This window comes from Pipistrellus kuhlii, unplaced genomic scaffold (assembly GCF_014108245.1).
Source record: "Pipistrellus kuhlii isolate mPipKuh1 unplaced genomic scaffold, mPipKuh1.p scaffold_m20_p_1, whole genome shotgun sequence".
Lineage (NCBI taxonomy): Eukaryota > Metazoa > Chordata > Mammalia > Chiroptera > Vespertilionidae > Pipistrellus > Pipistrellus kuhlii.
The window spans coordinates 129084693-129103860 of NW_023425404.1; the positions used below are offsets into that span (position 1 = coordinate 129084693).

The 19168-nt window shown below is 38.6% G+C and overlaps 1 protein-coding gene and 1 pseudogene across 5 annotated transcripts in view; both read left to right on the top strand.

Annotated features, from left to right (window-relative positions):
• Nucleotides 1–19168, top strand: part of CFI (complement factor I) — a 44471-nt gene that overhangs the window by 4146 nt on the left and 21157 nt on the right. For 2 of the 5 annotated variants that reach the window (XM_045589031.1, XM_045589032.1), the window contains exons 2-5: nucleotides 5308–5355; nucleotides 5671–5739; nucleotides 14777–15056; nucleotides 18060–18213. In XM_045589031.1, coding sequence (XP_045444987.1) covers nucleotides 5308–5355; nucleotides 5671–5739; nucleotides 14777–15056; nucleotides 18060–18213 — 551 coding nt within the window. The remainder of the gene's footprint in view (nucleotides 1–5307; nucleotides 5356–5670; nucleotides 5740–14776; nucleotides 15057–18059; nucleotides 18214–19168) is intronic. The other 3 variants (XM_045589034.1, XM_045589035.1, XM_045589033.1) reach the window with 2 other exon arrangements.
• LOC118702783 lies at nucleotides 620–1745 on the top strand (annotated as a pseudogene).

A 19168-nucleotide genomic window follows, 5' to 3' on the forward strand; every position in this document is an offset into this window, starting at 1 on the left:
GTGAAGGTTCAACCGAATTGTAAATGACCTGACTAAGCTTGAGGGAGTGCTCCAGCACAGAGCCCATTTGCAAAGTTCAGGAGAGGTTTTTTGTTGTTGATTTGAACAGTTTCTTTAGTTCTTTTTCCTTTCCTTCCTTCCTTCCTTCCTTCCTTCCTTCCTTCCTTCCTTCCTTCCTTCCTTCCTTCCTTCCTTTCTCCTTTACTCTCTTCTCTCTCCCTTTCTCTTTCTCTCACTCTCACTCTCTTTCTCTCTGGCTCCTTATGTTCAAGGAAATCTTTGTCTAAACAATAGCTGAATACAAGGTAAAGGAACAGAAACTTCAAAGACAACACACAAAAAACAAAGTTCACAAAAACTGTTAAGAAAAGTCACTAAACAAACAGCTACAGTCTGCAGCAATCAAGAAAAGCAAGCTATGAGAAGAAGAAAGAATATGATTTCTAGAGTAACTACAGTATAATATTAAAAATGCCCAGTCTTCAACAAAATATTATGAAGCATGCAATGAAACAAGAAAATATGGCCTCTTCGCAGGAGAAATTAACAGATATGGTCCCTGAGGAAGAACAGACTTTGGACTTCCCAGGCAAAGGCTTTTTTACATCAACTGTCTCTAATACATTCAAAGGGCTAAATAAATCTGGGAGGAGAGTATGTGAACAAATAGAGCATTTCAATAGAGATAAAAATTATAAAAAGGACTTAGACAAATTCTGAAGCTGAAAAGTGTAATAATGGAAATGAAAGCACTCACTAGAAAATGTTAACAACAGATAAGCAGGCAGAAGAGTAAGTAAACTTTAGGATCAGGCAATTAAATTATCCAGTCTCAGGAGTAAAGAGAGAGAAAAAATTACAGGGGCCTAAGAGAACTATAGGACACCATCAAGCATACCGATATATCCATAATAAGAATCTCGGAGGGACAAGAGAGAAACACTTACAGAGAATATCAGAAGAAATAATAGCCAAAACCTCCCAAATTTGAGAAAGAATGGGAATCTACAGTTTCAGGGAGCTTACTTACCCCACAGAAGATAGCACAAAGAAATCCACACCAAGTCACATTATAACGATACTATTAAGGAACAAAACAAAACAAAAAAACACCTTGAAAGCAGCAAGAAGAAAGCAACTCATCTTGGACAATGAATCTTTAATAAGATTAGCATCTCTCTCATCAGAAACAACAAAAGACAGAAGATAGTGGGATAACATTTTTAATGTCCTGAAAGAAAAGAACTGTCAACCAAGAATTCTATATTCAGCAAAGCTTCCTTTTAAAAATGGAGAAATTAAGGGGCACCAGAGCCAGTTTGATGGAAGGATCAGCAGTAGAGGAGGATGAGGTGTTTGTCCTCTCTGTCCTTGACTATTACTCGTTCATCTTCCTCTCAGTATACTTCATAATTACATTGTCTGATTTAGAATATGATTATATTAATGCTTGACATTAAGCAAGTAGGTAATTACAGAATTACCAGATTGACCACTATCACTGAATTAATGCTCATTTCATCGCACTGGTTCATCTTCCTTCTCAACTTGCCTGTTGCTACTTGGAATATCTATCACTTCATTATGGTGCCAAGTCAAAACATGGAACGTCTGATCCAACAGGAATGAAGAATCGAGGACAGCTGAAGTCACACATAAAATAAGCCATGATCACGGTTGGTTTCCACTTGCTCTGTTTCTTCATGTTTCTTTAAAGCATGATTTTAGCTTTGATAATTGGCTGATGCTGGAGAAGTCATGGTTGAAGCCAGCCCATACTACAATATAGTGCACAGATGAGGAGCCAGACATTACTTAAATCATCCTTAGAAATTTAATCACAGCAATATATTTTTCCTCTTTGAACAAAAGATGGTTTTGCTATATTTTTTTACCATATAAAATATTAAAAAAAAAAAAAGTGGAGAAATGAAGACATTCTCAGATGAACAAAGGCTGATGGAGGTGGTTGCTGGTAGACCTGTTCTACAAGAAATGCACCACCAGGAAGGGAGAGCTTCAGGCTGAACAAAAGGACACTGTTCAGGGACTTGAAGCCAAAGAGCCCCTGAAAAGGTAAATACTTTTGTGTTTATGTACAAAAATCATGTTATTTTGCTTTTAGTTCATATCTACTCCTTTTATTTCCTATATGATTTAAAAGGCAAAGGTGTAAACATAATCATAAATCTATGTTAGCAATGACACAGTGTATAAAGATGTAATGTGTGACAATAACAACAGAGTATTATTATTATACTATGGAACTATACAGAGGCCATGAACTATATAGGAGCAGAGTTTTTATATGCTCTTGAAGCTAGATAGATTGGTATTAAAGCAAACAAAATGGCTATAAATTAAGATTTTAAAGTATAATCCCTAATGTAACCACAAAGAAAATATCTTTAAATATATCCCCCTGCCAAAAAATAAAAATAAAAAAAGAAGAAGAAAAAAGGAAATGAGAAAAGAATCAAAATAGCACTATAAAAAAAATCAACTAACCACACCAAAAAGGCAATAATGGAGGAAATAAAGAACAAAAAGGTACAGGGCATAGAGGAAAAAAATAGTAAAAGACAGAAGTAAGACCTCCCTTAGCAATTAATTTAAATGCAAATACATTAAACAGGCAGAGATTGGCAGAATTTATTTTTTTAAAACTATGATCAAGCCATATGCTGTCTACAAAAGACCCACTTTAGATCCAATGACAAATAGCTTGAAAGTAAAAGATTAGAAAATGATATTCCATGCAAATAGCAACCAGCAAGGAGGTGGAGAGTCCACACTAATGTAAGACAAAATTGACTTTAATTGTCTAGTGCTATAGGAGACAAAAAAAAAAGGACATTAGATATAATAAAAGAATCAATTTATTAAAATCCTATCTAATAAACAAGGAATATGCTAATTGACCCTCATGCTGTCACAAAGATGCAGGTGCCCACAGCAAATAGGAGGGAATATGCTAACTGGCTGCCATGCTCTCAAAGATGGTGGCTCCCACAGTCACAAGATGGCAGTGCCCAGTCCCTTCAGCCCCACCAGGGAGGCAGGTGGCCAGCCATTCCACAAGCATGCCTCCAGAGTTCCATAGTCCCTTCAGCCCCTCAGCTACCCAGGGCCACCCAAGGCTCAGGTAACCAGGGCTGGCTGAGGCTTGTGCTGCGACAGTGGTAGCAGCAGAGGTGTGATGGGAGCATCGCCTTCGCCTGATCACCAGGTTGCCTCCCGCCTGAGGGCTCCCAGACTGTGAGAGGGGGCAGGCCGGGCTGAGGGACCACCCTCCAGTGCATGAATTTTCATGCACCAGGCCTCTAATATCTAATAATTATGAAAATATACACACCAAACTTTAGAGCTCCAAATATACTAGTATGACTAAAACATTGACACAACCGAAGGGAGGCCAAGACAGCTCTATAATAATAGTTGGAGACTTCAATACCTCACTTTCTATAACTGATAGAAAATCTAGACACAAGATTAAAAAGAAAATAAAGAACTTGAAGAGTACTAAAGCCAAACTGATCTAACTAAATATGTATAGAGCACTCAATCCAAAAAGAGCAGAATACACACTTTTCTCAAGTTCACATGAAATATTCCCCAGGATGTACACTATATGTTAGGCCACAAAGCATGTCTCAATAAGTTTTAAAATGTTGAAATGATATGAAGTAGTTTCTCTAAAGACAATGGAATAAAACTATAAATCAGTAACAGGAAAACTGGAAAGTTCACAGATGTGTGGAAATTAAACAACATACTCTTAAACAACCAAAGGCCAAAGAAATCACAAAGGAAAATATAAAACCTTAGAGATAAATGAAAACAAAAATACACCATACCAATACAAATGGGATGTGGCAAAAGGACATGTGCTGGTAGAGAAATTCAGAGGAGTAAATGCCTATAACAAAAACAAAACGGGGGGAGGGGGGAAAACAAAACAGAGACCTCAAAACAATCTATCTTTATACCTTAAAGAACTAGAAAAAGAAGAGCAAACTAAATCCAAAGCTGGGAGAATATTATCTTTAAAACAAATAATATCTTTAAAATAAAGTGTATTATTCTTTTTTATTCATGTATTTAAACATTGTTAAACCATAATATTATTATTCATTTTTACAGCAGACCTATATAGAGGTATAATCTTTTCCCCTTTTCTATAAGTACATTAATATAGTTAAAATATTTATCTATTACTTTTATCCATATTTGTATTGTACTAAGTATTTGATTTTTACAGGCATAATTTCATATATATCTATATATACAGTAGCCCCCACCTTGTTCATGGGGAATATGTTCTAAGAACCCCAATGAATGTCTGACTCTACATATAGTACTGAACCCTGTATATACTATATTTTTCCTATGTATACATACCTATGATAGAGTTTAGTTTAATTTATAAATTAGGCATAGTAAGAGATTACCAACAATAACTAATAATAAAATAGAACAGTTTTAACAATATATTATAATCTAAGTCAAGTGAATGGCTTTGGTCACTGTTAAGTTACTTGCGCAATATAACATTAAGTTACTTAAACACTGCAATACCACTGACAGTCGATCTGATAATGACTAACGAGTGGGTAACATATAGTATAGTGTGTATATGCTGGACAAAGGGTAATCCTTATCCCTGGTGGGACAGAGTAGGAGCACAATTTATAAAACTTATAAGTTACGTAATTCTGGAATTTTCTGTCTAATATTTTGGAATTTCAGTTGACCACAGATGAGTGTAACTGCAGGAAGTGAATCTACTGATATGGGATTCTTCTTTGGTAGGCTGGCCATGTTCTTCTCAGAATATATGACAGAAAAGCAAAAGGATAAAACCAGTTGCACAAACATCTCTTCCGTCACATCTTCTGACATCCTATTGGCCAAAATAAGTCTCAGTGCCAGGCACAGGGTATAGAGGCAGTAAGATGCACCCGGTCCCAGTGAGAAGCACAGGTCAGGACAGAGATGAAGGGAGGACAGAAGAATTGGGGCCATATGCAATCTACCACAATCCCATCGTTATAGCATTTGTATAGGATCTTAAATGATCCTTTGTGCCCTCCCATGTATTTTCATTTGATCCTCGCAACAACTCTGTGAGGATATTATTTTCCACATTTTATAGAAAAAGAAACAGAATCAGGAAGGTGAAGTCACAGCTAGTTAGCAGTAGAAGGGGACTTTCTACTTGTTCATAAAAAGCAGTAGGATGGAAAGCAGTGGCCTTTGCCTCGTTCTGAGCATTTTTTGTTTGTTTGTTTGTTTGTTTGTTTATAGGGTGAAGAACAAAAACCTGTAAAACTGAATCCGAGGAAGATACCAAAGGTCATGCTGGGGTTGACTAGGAGACTGTTTCTTATTTGCTTTCCAATGGCCTACCATCTATCAGATTGACTGTCAGTGGTACTGCAGAGTTTAAGTAACTTAATAATGTTTATATTGCTCCTCACAACAACTCTGGGGACATTATTTTTATTTTCCACATTTTATAGAAGAGGAAACAGAATCAGGAAGGTGAAGTCGCAGCTAGTTAGCAGTAGAAGGGGACTTTCTACTTGTTCATAAAAAGCAGTAGGAAGGGAAGGAGTGGACTTTTCCTCGCTTTGGGCAGAGTTGAGCATTTTTTTCTTTTGTTTATAGGATGAAGACCAAAGCCCAAAAAAACAGAGTGAGGGGAGGAGACCAGGCCAGCAGGGGAGGCCAGCAGAGGTAAAGCATGCTGGGGTTGTCTAGGAGACTTTCCTATTTGCTTTCCAATGGCCAACCATCTATCTAAAATGGTTTCATTGTAGTTCTTTCTAGAACAAAAAAAAAATAAAATGTATGTCAAAATAATTGTTACATCATTACAAATACCAAAAAAGAACCACCACCACCAAAAAAAGTCCATATACACAAAAAGCAGCCTCTGCCAAAGAAGTTAAATCACGTTTTATAAATGACTAGGCTATAGTAGTAATTGCTAACATTTTTTAATATGTGCTCCCAGGATATGTGAATATATTTACTTTTTTTTTTAAATCTGAGTAGCCAGATTTTTTATTAATATACTTTATTGATCTTTTACAGAGAGGAAAAGAGAGGGACAAAGAATTAGAAACATCGATGAGAGAGAATCATCGATCAGCTGCCTCCTGTACACCCCCCACTGGGGATGTGCCCGCAACCAAGGTATATGCCTTTGACCGGAATCGAACCCGGGACCCTTCAGTCAGCTGAGCCAAACCGGTTTCGGCTATATTTACTTTTAAATAATAAAACACTGCTGTACAAATAAATGCACCTTAAACACAAACCACAGTTTGAACACACAAGTAATATATTTTTTTAAATATATTTTATTGATTTTTTTACAGAGAGGAAGAGAGAAGGATAGAGAGTTAGAAACATCCATGAGAGAGAATCATCTATCAGCTGCCTCTTGCACACCCCTATTGGGGATGTGCCCGCAACCAACGTACATGCCCTTGACCAGAATTGAACCCGGGATCTTTCAGTCCGCAAGCCGACGCTCTATCCACTGAGCCAAACCAGTTTCGGCTGAACACACAAGTAATATTTTAATAATTTTCACCATTAATCTTGATTTTTTTATATATATATTTTATTGATTTTTTACAGAGAGGAGGAGAGAGGGATAGAGAGCTAGAAACGTCGATGAGAGAGAAACATTGACCAGCTGCCTCTTCCACACCCCCTACGGGGATGTACCCGCAACCAATGTACATGCCCTTGACCGGAATCGAACCTGGGACCTTTCAGTCCTCAGACCGACGCTCTACCACTGAGCCAAACCGGTTTTGGCTCACCATTAATCTTTAATGGGATAATGTCACTAAATACACTTCATTCGTTTTGATATTTTTCATTTGATCTTAATGGCATATTGCATATTAGCTGGAAAAAGCACCTCACAAAGAGCAGCCTACACAATTAAGCACATAGGGAGAGATTCATCATTAATGATAATAGATGTAAGTCTATATTTCCAATAGTCTGACTAGGGGGCAGGCTGGCTTTCTGTTATAGATGAACAGTTTTGCATTTCTTTTTACCCCATAATGTGGCTGATGAGCAGCTTCTACTGTGGTTAGAAGTGTAGACTGTCATTTTCTTATTCTCTGGTGCTGCATTTTGACATTATTTTCAATCCAGCATTCATTTCTCTATAAGAATGTCTTAGCCACTGTCCATTTGTGAAGATCACATTAAAGATCATGTTAAGTAAAAATAGACCATATAGTCTATAATGTTCCTTTATCAAGCACATGTATGTGAACCTCTGTCTTAAAACAAAAACTCTCCTGCCTAGGCTGGGTGGTTTAATTGGTTGGAGATTCAATTCCCACTAAGGAGTGTAAAGGAAGCAACTGATCAAATATTTCTCTTTCACATCAATATTTCACTGTGTGTGTGTGTGTGTGTGTGTGTGTGTGTGTATTTCCCCTCCCTTTCTCTCCTCCTTTCTCTCTCTAAATATTAATAAACTTATCAGGTGAGGATTTTTTTTAAAACCCTCTCTTAAACTCATAACCCCCTTCAATTATCACCCCATTTTACACAACACTCTCAAAAATATCCTCTGCTCAATTTCTCTTGAACCCAATCTTTCTTGAACCCATTGCAGCAGAATTACATTCCTCAAGGTCACCATCTTACTAGAGATGCATTAGACACTGCTACGAAATATTTTAAATTTTCTCCTTCCTTCTCTTTGCCTCTGTGCCACCCTTCTCTAGTTATTGGTCTGTTACTGCACTGGCCACATCTTCTCATCTCCTCTACTAACTCTTCCACATCTGCCCAACCTCTAAATGTGGGAGGGCTCACACCCTCCAATGGCTTCACATTTCATTCACAGAATAAGCCAAAGTCTTTACAGTAGCCCACAAAGTTCCATATGGCCAATTGCCTGCCCCTCCCTACTCTGACCTCCCATCCTCCTGCTCTCCCTCCAGCCACTTACTCTCCTGATCCTGCAGACCAAGAGGGCACCACACTACACATACGCTTCCACCACACAGCTTTCCCCTAGCTGTTTCCTCTGGCCATGACTCTTCATCTCTAGATATCTACATGGCTTGCTCACTCACCTTCAGGTTTCTGCTGAGGTAAACTTCTCCCCAAAGTCTTCCCTGACAACTCTATATGATATACAATCCTCCATCCCACCCCCCTACTCCACCATCTCTATCTTTCTCACCCTACATAGCATTTGTCACCATATGTCATACTATGTATTTATTCCTTATTCATTTTTATCTGCATTTTCTACTAGAAATGTAAGCTCTTTCACTTGGTGCTGTTCATACGTGTGGCCTCAGAATACAGGATGGGGCCTTTCACATAGTAGGCTCTCTATAAATATTGAGTGCATATGTTATGAACGCAGGAACAAGTCCCAGTATATATTTAAATATTTATAAAGATTATTTTCTTCCCACTTTTTCAATAAAACATATAAATTAATACCGTGGTCAGCAAACTGTGACTCGCAAGCCACATGTGGCTCTTTGGCCTCTTGAGTGTGGCTCTTCAACAAAATTCCATGGCCTAGGTGAGCCTATTTTGAAGAAGTAGTGTTAGAAGAAATTTAAGTTTAAAAAATTTGGCTCTCTGGAAAGACCAAGATGGAGGTGTAGGTGAGCAACTAATCTCCCGCCTCACACAACAATTTCAAAACTACAACTAAAAGACGAAATGTCTATCACCCAGAACCACGGGAAAGCTGGCTGAAAGAAAAAGGAGCACAAGGACCAAAGAGCTGAAAAGCCTAGTATGGAGGAACACAAATTGGGCTGGTGGTGGGCAAAGGGCGAGTGGCTTTTTTTCACCCAGAAGGGAAACAAGGTCCCGATCACTTTGAAATCCAGTTTCTGGGGACAGGCGGGGGACCCAGACATCTCCGGGGAGAAGCTGGTCTGTCAGCCATCAGGCCCAAAAGTGAGGGTGACTTTTTTTTGCAGAGGTTCACGTAGCAATCATTGTTTACTGCGGGGACTTGGAAACTCAGAAAGGTAGAGATGGCTGACGGCAGCCATCACTGTTTGCCACACCCCAGTCTAGTGACATCCTGAGCCCCTGCCCCGCCCTGAGGCCCCGCCCACCCTGAGGCCCTGCCCCACACATTCTACAAACCCGCCCAGGCTCCACACAGCTGCTTTTGCATAAGCAGCGAAAATGTCCAGAAAAGGAAGGAGATCTCAAATAAAAGAAATAGAGAAGAACAAAAGACTGGACATAGAGTTCAAAACCACAGTTATAAGGTTTTTCAAGAATTTCCTAGAAAAGGCCAATAAATTTAACGAGATCCTCAAGGATACAAAAAAAAGAAATTAAACCAACTAAAAATTAAACATACACTGACTGAAATAAAAAATATTATACAGAGACCCAAAAGCAGACTAGAAGAATGAAAAAAAATCAAGTCAAAGATTTGGAATACAAAGAGGCAAAGGACATTCTTCCGGAGAAGCAAGAAAAAAAGAGAATCAGAAAGTTAAAAATAGTGTAAGAAGCCTCTGGGACAACTTCAAGCTTACCAACATCAGAATTATGGGGTGCCAGAAGAAGAGAGAGAGCAAGATGCTGAAAACCTATTTGAAGAAATAATGTCAAAAAACTTTCCCCACCTGGTAAAAGAAATAGACTTACAAGTCCAGGAAATGCACAGACCCCCAAACAAAAGGAATCCAAAGAGGACCACACCAAGACACATCATAATTAAAATGCCAAGAGTAAAAGACAAAGAGAGAACCTTATAAGCAGCAAGAGAAAAACAGTTAGTTACCTAAAAGGGAGCACCCGTATAATTAACAGCTGATTTCTCAACAGAAACTATGAAGGCCAGATGGGAGTGGCAAGAAATATTCAAAGTGCTGAATAGCAAGAATCTACAACCAAGATCACTCTACTCGGCAAAGTTATCATTCAGAATTGAAGGGCAGATAAAAAGCTTCACAGATCAGAAAAAGCTAAAGGAGTACATCACCACCAAACCAGTATTATATGAAATGCTAAAAAATGTTCTTTAAAAAGAAGAAAAAGGAGAAAAAAGTAAAGATAAAAATTATGAACAACAAATACATATCTATCAACAAGTGAATCTAAAAGTCAAGTGAATTAAAAATCTGAGGAACAGAATAAACTGGTGAATATAATAGAATCAGGGGCATAGAATGGGAGGAAATTGATAATTCTCAGGGGTAAAGGAGTGTCTGTGTGGGGGATACGGAAAGAGACTGGACAAAAATCATATACCTATGGATGAGGACAACGGGGGGTAGGGGGAAGGTAAGGGCAAAGGGTGAGGTGGAGACCAGGTGGAGGGGAGCTATGGAGGGGGGCGGGGGGGGAGAGAAACAATTGTAATAATCTGAACAATAAAGATTTATTAAGATTTTTAAAAATCTTTTATTCTCATTTTATTGGAACATGCAGAGATTGTTTTTTAAAGCCTGTGTTCAGTCTCCCATGTCCAATGAAAAGAGTTAGCCTATACTCTGCTCCCATTTCTTCGCTTCCCATTCTGGCCTCAACTCACCAAGGTTTGGTTTCTGCCTCTACCACTCAACTAAAATGATTCCCTTGACAGATCCCGATGACCTTTGCTCATCAAATTCAGCAGCCTTTTTTCAGTCTTCATCATCTGAAGCTCTTTGCAACATTAGACACACTGAGCAAGGGAAGCAAAAAAATCTCTTTGACTTTCCCCACATCTTCAGCTCCTTAAATGTAAATTGTCCTCCATGTTCTATCTTGTTTGTGTGTTTTTTTCACCATTCCCTCCATGAATATCAGGCCCATCAGCCCCTAACATGAGTCTCAGCGAGGAGAAAGGAGAAGCTTTCAACTAAAATGAAGGTTAGAGTTTCAGTGGTTACACAGAGCTGGGCATTGTAATTGCTGTTGTATTATTGTTCCTGGGACTAAGTCTTTTAACTCGTTGTCTTGGCTCTAATCCAGTGGTAGGCAAACTGCGGCTCGCAAGCCACATGCAGCTCTTTGGCCCCTGGAGTTTTTCGCTTAGGAGTATCCTAATTAAGTTAACAGCAACATACCTACCTATATAGTCTAAGTTTAAAAAATTTGGCTCTCAAAAGAAATTTCAATTGTTCTGTTGATATTTGGCTCTGTTAACTAATGAGTTCGCCAACCACTGCTCTAATCTAAGGGTGACTGAAAAGTTATGACATTTGTCCAAGTTTCTATCCAAACATCAAGGAGAAATGAGACCTCAGAAAGATCTAAAGGGATAAAGGGGAGTCAAGTTGATTTCTTCTTGCACCCAATTAAAATACCACCATTTCAATATAAGGGTGATACATAAAAGAGTGACAGTCTCTGCTCTAGAAGATAAGTAACCATAAAATTTCAACTTTACTAAGTGGTACATGGAACCATGAAAAGTGTGTAACAAGTAGATTTCATTTGAGGTTAGTGTCTCAAAAGGCAGTATATTGAATGGCCTATTTGTCCAATTTTCTTGTTTCTATGGCTATTTAATAAAGTTTATTGAAAAGCACATTGGATAAGATGACTTGCACGACTTTTACAGAATTTTGCATGGCTTTATTCAACTGGTTTTTTTCTGTCTTCATAATAACAGTTGGACATGTTTTGCTTTGTTTCTGCACCAGCTTGCTGTGACCACAGCTGGGGGGCACTGAGAGGAAAGGGAGCTCGAGTTGCTGGGGGCTGGGAGACTAGAGGACAGAATGCCCATCTCTAGAGGGGGTGACCAGGGCATAGAAAGAACACTGGCTTTCCACAACTGACTTTTGGCCCAATTGGCATGTTCCCAGCTCTCATCATATTTCTCTGGATTCCTGCAGGTCTACTTGGCTTTTCCCCTCTATGATCCATTTCCAGAAAGATTTTCCTCAAATGCAAATTTGCTTCCCAGCTTAAAGTCCCTCGGTGGCTGCTTCAGGACCTGTTCTTATTTCCCCACCACCTCTCACTCTGCTCTCCAGCCTCAAGTGCACTGTTCTTTCTCCAAGTCCTGCCTCCTCTGCCAACAGCCTCCTCCTCAGAACCCTCAGAACTCAGCCCAGATATCAGCTCTTCCAGGAAATGTTCCCAAGTCTCCTGGTCAGCTAGGGACCTGGAACACTGTCCTAGAGGCACAGAGCCCACGTGGATCAGAGATTCCTCAGCCAGGTTAGTGTGCTGGTAGGACCTGAACATTTATTGTCCTAACTCATTTATTGAATTAATTGATACATGAGCTAATAATCTGTCTTCTCAGCTTCAGACACTCATTTCCTCTTCCTACATATTATCGCCAGGTACATGTCTTTCAGGCATCTGAGACTCAACAGTCTCAAACCAAATTCATAGTACCCCCCAACAGGTGCTGCTCAGTTGATTCAATTCTTGGTCAGGTCACATGCCTGGGCTGCTTACCAGTAGAGAGTGTGCAGAAGGCACTTAATCAATATTCTCTCTCTCCCTCTACTTGCCTCTCTCTCTGAAAAAAAAAAGTAGTAAGAACATATTTTTTAAAGAATAAAATGAACCTTCATTTAAAAAAAATTCATAGTGCTTTAATTTAATATCTATTTTTTATTAACATCATTATAGATCCTTACTATTACTCAACCTCAAAACCTAGGACCATCCTCCACCCCTACAAGCAATAAATTGTCCAATCCCATTGCTTTTGCTTGCTCAAGTGTCTTTCCAAACTTTTCTCACTCTCACTCCTGCTGCCTCTTTCTCCCCAATTTCCTAATGACCACCCCATTTGAAGTGCACATACACACACACACACACACACACACAACTGCATGCCCATCAGTTGGGACTGCTCACAATTCCCTAAATACAGTCTGCACCATCCCTCCTGGGCTTTGCTGGCACCAGCCCTCTGCTAGCACCTGTTCTTCCTCCCCTTGCTCACCTGCTACCACCTCCATGAAGCCTTTTAAAATCCCCCTTGAAAGATTCTCTTCCACTTAGAAGACAGAATCCATGCTATGTTCATCTGACAAAAATTTTGCACACAGGAGTTTAACAGGTAGTTTTACATTTATTAATAGAAACAATCAATTTTACTCATCAGTTCATTCCCATTTATCTATATAAAAGGCTAATATGCTAAGTGTCCCTCCGACGTCCAATTGGTCACTATGATATGCATGAACCACCAGGGAAATGCAGGAGCTGCTGTGACACGCACTGACCATTTACAAAGAAACAGTACTGTAGACCTGGTGCCTACAAAGCAACATGTGGCTTCCCCCACGTGGGACACAGGCCCCACCACCATCCTGACACCTCACCAAATTGTAGCGAACACTGCCGAGATCCCATGGTGCAAAATCCAGCCCACAGTCCAGCCACGCCCAGAAACGGTGGCTGTGGGCACCTGTCAACGACATCACATAGCAATGCCCAGCTTTCTCTCCCTAGTGACTAGCCTCTTTGCAGTTTCTTCAGCACAGGAACATAACTTGCTTTATAGCCAGGTACAAACATTTTACACTTTAACCAAATGTCTTTGAAGCATTTTCCTGTACCTCATCTCATTTGATCCTCACAGAAGTCCTGGGAGTAGGTAAATAGGAGACTCAGTAGAATCCTATTTTCTTTTCATTAGCCAGAAAATGGAGATTTAGAAAGTTTAGAAACTTGACTCGACTGAAAAGAAGTAAAAAAATGGTGGAACTTGAAAATGACTTCAGATTTTCTCACTGCATAGAATATAGTCAAACACTGTTACAGTTAAATATTTCACCCTTTGTTCTCCCTGCATGATCTACAATAACAATCTGCTTTGTGTTGATATTTACAACTCTGTTGCTGACAATTACCTTCGTGTTGATATTTACTACTGTATTGCTGAAAGAGAAGTTGGGGTGCTTCACTGGGCTGAGAAAGGTTAGCTAAACCAGAAAGTAGGTCTAATTAAGCAAGTTTATTTTATATATAGATAAAGCTAAGTTGACCCATAATACATATAAAGCTTTTGCTGATGCCAATTGCATGTGGAGGTTTTTTTTTTAATATATTTTATTGATTTTTTACAGAGAGGAAGAGAGAGGGATAGAGAGTTAGAAACACTGATGAAAGAGAGAATCATCGATCAGCTGCCTCCTGCATACTATCCATTGGGGACATGCCTGCAACCAAGTACATGCTCTCAACCGGAATTGAATCTGAGACTTTTCAGTCTGCAGGCCAACTCTCTATCCACTGAGCCAAACTGGTTTATGTGTTTTGATCTGTCATTGTTGACCATTAATTTGGTTGACACTTCTATTATAGAGAAAGGGCGAATAGCAATATTAAAATATTTCTTCTAATTAATTTCCTTTTAATGTGCATGAATCCATGCACTGGGCCACTAGTAAGACTATATTTAGCATCAAATTTGTTCCTCCTTAACATGACTTGTTCATTTCTTCAAAGGCAGAATTTTATGTTGGTTGTAGGATAATAATAGCTCCCATTGATTTCATGCCTACTACCTGTCGAGCATTATGTACATATTTCTAATCTTTGTAATAATCTTGCAAAATAGAACTCCCTCTCCCCCCATTTTATAGATGAGGAAACTCACATTCATGTAAGTGCCCAAGCTGCAGTAGAAGCTGGGCTTACTTAATCCTAAAAACAGCCAAACCACATCCCCCTTGTTATGGGGTAAGTGAGTCTGTTTTACTCCGTTTCTCCACTTACTCATCTTCAAAACAGAAGATTCTGGCTTGTGGCACGTTAATGTTTAATTTGTGTTTTACAGGTAAGTTTGATATCCGACATACCTCAGGAGGACCTGGTGGACCGAAAGTGCTTAATTGAAAAATACACAAATCTCTTCTGCCATAAAGTCTTCTGCCATCCATGGCAGAAGTGCATCAATGGGAACTGCGTCTGTAAACTCCCTTACCAGTGCCCAAAGAATGGCACCAAAGTGTGTTCAACCAATGGGAAAACCTTCCAGACGTACTGCCAGCAAAAGAGTTATGAATGTCTTTATCCAGAGGCAAAGTTTTTAAACAGTGGAGCATGTACAGCTACAGGTAGGAAAAGCCTCTTTTTGTTGTTGTTGTTAATTCTCACCCAAGGATTTTTTTCTCATTGATTTTTAGAGAGTGAAAGAGAAAGACAGAGAAACATCAGATGTGAGAGAGACACATCGACCGGTTGCCTCCTCTACTCCACCCTAGGAGGGCTGAGGATCCCTGCAACCCAGGCTATGTGCCCTTGACCCTGAATCGAACCTGAGACTCTTTGGTGCACAACACTCTAATCACTGAGCAACACCAGCCTGAGCAGAAAAGCCTAGTTTATTCTATGATATAAGAAGGAAATTGTCTACTATACTTTCTATCAGAAAATATAATACTTTTCCTACAAAATGTTATGATGACAATTCATAATTCTCTCTAGTCTCAATAATAATTGTGGTGATAACTAAAGAAATAAGAATGTACCCAACCCTTATATCCAGAGCTCTTGGGTCCTGAGGCTAGTCTTCCCCTTAGTGATCCTGCAATGCTTTGTTGCCCAGTCCTTCAGAATTGTCCGTACCTAAAAGGTCATTGACTTGGTTCAAAACCCAGTGAAAAAGTCTTTATATAAAATTGGTACTGATACGAGCCCCCCTCTGGATCTCTGGCCCCAATAATTTTTTCCAGCATTCATCCCACCAGCCCTGATTCAAGGGGAGCTCAGGCCACTGCTGGCCTATGACATATACCAACCTCGCACACCTGACACCTCTGATCAGAGAGCTTGTCTACATCCAGGTGCCTAATGTGGTAACAAGGCTAGGAGGCTAGGAGGCTAATACCCTGTTTCCCCAAAAATAAGACAGTGTCTTATATTAATTTTTTCTCCCAAAATTGCACTAGGTCTTATTTTCAGGGGATGTCTTATTTTCAGGGAAACACGGTATGTAGGTTAGTGGAATGATTAAGATTACAAATCTCGCTATCAGATTTAATTACAAGCCCCAACTTGGTTATTGACAAGCTATGTGACCTCTCTGGGCCCCAGTGTCCACATCTGCAAGATGTGAATAATAGTAACACCTGTCCGCCTGCTCTCTGTGAGTCTGTCTCTATTTTGCTTGGTAGTTTAGTTTGTTCATTATATTCCACATAGAAATCATATGGTACTTGTCTTTTTCTGACTGGCTTATTTCACTTAGCACAATGTTCTCTAGATCCACCCATGTTGTTGTAAAATGTGTTCATGGATAGGAAGAATTAGCATCATTAAAATGTCCATTCTACCCAAAGCCATCTACAGAATCAGCACAATTCCTATCCAGATACTACTGGTATATTTCACAGAACGAAAACAAATATTTCAAAAATTTTATATGGACCCACAAAAGACCCTAAATAGCAACACCATTCTTGATAAAGAAGAATAAGTTGGCAGAATCATGCTACCTGATATCAAACTATACTACAATATAAGGCCATAGTAATCAAACTATACTATAAGGCCATAGGTAGTGACATATAGATCAATGGAATAGAATAGAAAGCCCAGAAATAAGTCCATATCTTTATAGTCAATTAATATTTGACAAAGGAGGAAAAACATACATTGGACTAAATATAGTCTATTCAATAAATGGTGTTTGGAAAATTGAACAGCTACATGCAAAATATACATATAAGTAGAATATCTTTTTACACCACACACAAAAAAATGTTCTTTTTTTCTTTTTTAAATATATTTTATTGATTTTTTATAGAGAGGAAGAGAGAGGGATAGAGAGTTAGAAGCATCGATGAGAGAGAATCATCGATCAGCTGCCTCTTGCACACCTCTTACTGGGGATGTGCCCGAAACCAAGGTACATGCCCTTGACCAGAATCAAACCTGGGACCCTTCAGTCCGCAGGCCGACTCTCTATCCACTGAGCCAAACTGTTTTTGGCAAGAAAATGTTCTTTTTAAAGGTATGATACACACCAGTTTGCAGTCGCCTAGATATTTTTGTAGTGCTGAGTTAAGAAGTTGAAGTACTGTGGAAAAGGAGGGGGAAAAAGCTCATTATTTGAGCCCATCTCTACTTCTTATTGGAAATGAGTAAAACAATAGTGGAGATTATATTGTCAGTTTCAGACTTTTGTTCTCTTGAACCATTAAATACCTTAAATATATGAAAGTACACAAACCTTGCTTATATTTTCATTATTTGTTTGGTGTACTTTTAAGAGCACGAACTTTGGAGTAAGCTCAATATAGTACAGAGATTTTCAACCTTTTCCATCACATGGTGCTCATAAAGTAATTACAAAATTCTGCGGCACACAGAAAAATAAAATTTTTGCCTATCTGACAAAAAAAATAGGTATAATTTTTACTCATTCACACCAGACAGCTGTTGTTGTGTTGGCTGTTGAACCTCTTTTTATTTGACTAAGCAGTGTTTTCTAAACTTTTGACATATGTGTACCCCTTCTATAATTTTCGTAACTCTGAATACCCCTCGTACTCATGAGAATGTAGAATTAGGCGCAGCTAAGCACGGTGCAGTGCATATCTCCACCAAACTCTGGTGCAACGTGTATCCCCACCAAACTCTTCCCGTACCCCTGGGGGTACGCGTACCATACTTTGGGAAACACTGGACTAAGGGAAAAAAGGTCAGTGCCCCTGACTAAATAGATATTGCATGCTTTTCAAATTCTTGCAGCACACGGGTTGAAAATCGCTGACACAGTAAGTTTAGATTCCTGGTTTCACTAATTGAGTAAATACCGGGTAACTTAACTTCATGTATAAAAATGGAGGAATTTAGATTCCTCACATGTAAAAATGGGGATAAGTCAGCCTAATCTTCATAGGATTGATGTGAGGATTTTTTAATATTCTTTAGAACTGGGTAGCACAGCCAATGACACATAAGTCCTCATAAAATAATCACTTACCATTCCTTGTTAAATCTTTGTGATGTTTAAAGTTAATTTGAAATTATGTATTTTGTTATTTTAAAGGTGTTTACTCAAGAAGAGAAAAGTGAATACCTAAACGTTTCACATTCTTTTGGTTTTATTTTAGGACAATTTAACATTTCCTTGAAGTATGGCAATGGAGATTCAGAGGGAATTGTTGAAGTAAAACTTGTAGACCAAGATAAGGAAATGTTCATATGCAAAGACAGCTGGGGCATAACGCAGGCCAACGTGGCCTGCAGAGACCTTGGATTCCAACAGTGAGTGCCTGTGTCAGGGGACTTCCTCAGAGTTGATTTTCTTGTTCCTATTATTTTGTTCTTTGATTACCGGACACAACTTCCTCATATGCAACCTGAGACTATGCACTGCCTGCCTCAATCCAGCATTGTTAGACGGATTAAATGTGCTCATTATTGGCTAGCTCTTACAACACTGCTGGGCACAGAGCAACTGGGAGTTTGTTAAAGTATCTGGATACAAATTCTTTGCCGATTTGGAGAGTTGCAAACATTCATTCCTGTCTGTTTCACCTCATCTAAAACTGTGTCTACTTTTCATACTTAATATTATTTATTTATGCATTTTTCATTTTTTTTCTTGATCAACCTCACATAGATTTGTCTATTTGATTAATGGTGTTTTATTTTTATATTTGAAAATTGTCTCTTCTTTATTTTCAACTTTATTAACTTTTGCTGCTATTAGATTTGGCTCTCTCTTCTTTTTTGTATGTAATTTTTCTAATTCCTTGAGTTATTTATTTAACTCATCAATTTTCAATGTTTCTTTTTTCTAAGATAGGCATTTAAGGTACACATTTTGCCCTAACTAATGTTTCATAAGCATGCCATTGGCCCCCATAAGTTGTATTTTACTTATTGTTGAGTTCAAAATATTTTCTGATTTTCAATATGATTTCATCTCTGACCTATACATAACTTAGCAGTTATTTTCCTTTCCTAATGAATAGTCACTTTTAGTTAGCTTTTTGTTATTGATTTTCTATTTAATTATATTGTAGTCAGAGAATGTCTCTTATCTGGTGACAACGGTTTAAATATTTGTTTAGTTGTGCTTTGTGCCTAATATATCTTAAATACTTCATGTGCAGGGTTCTACTTAATAGATATGTTATTCATTAGAATAAGAAAGCATATTAACTGCCTTCTTCAAATTATTTATTTCCCACTAATAAGTTTTCTGTGTCTTTAT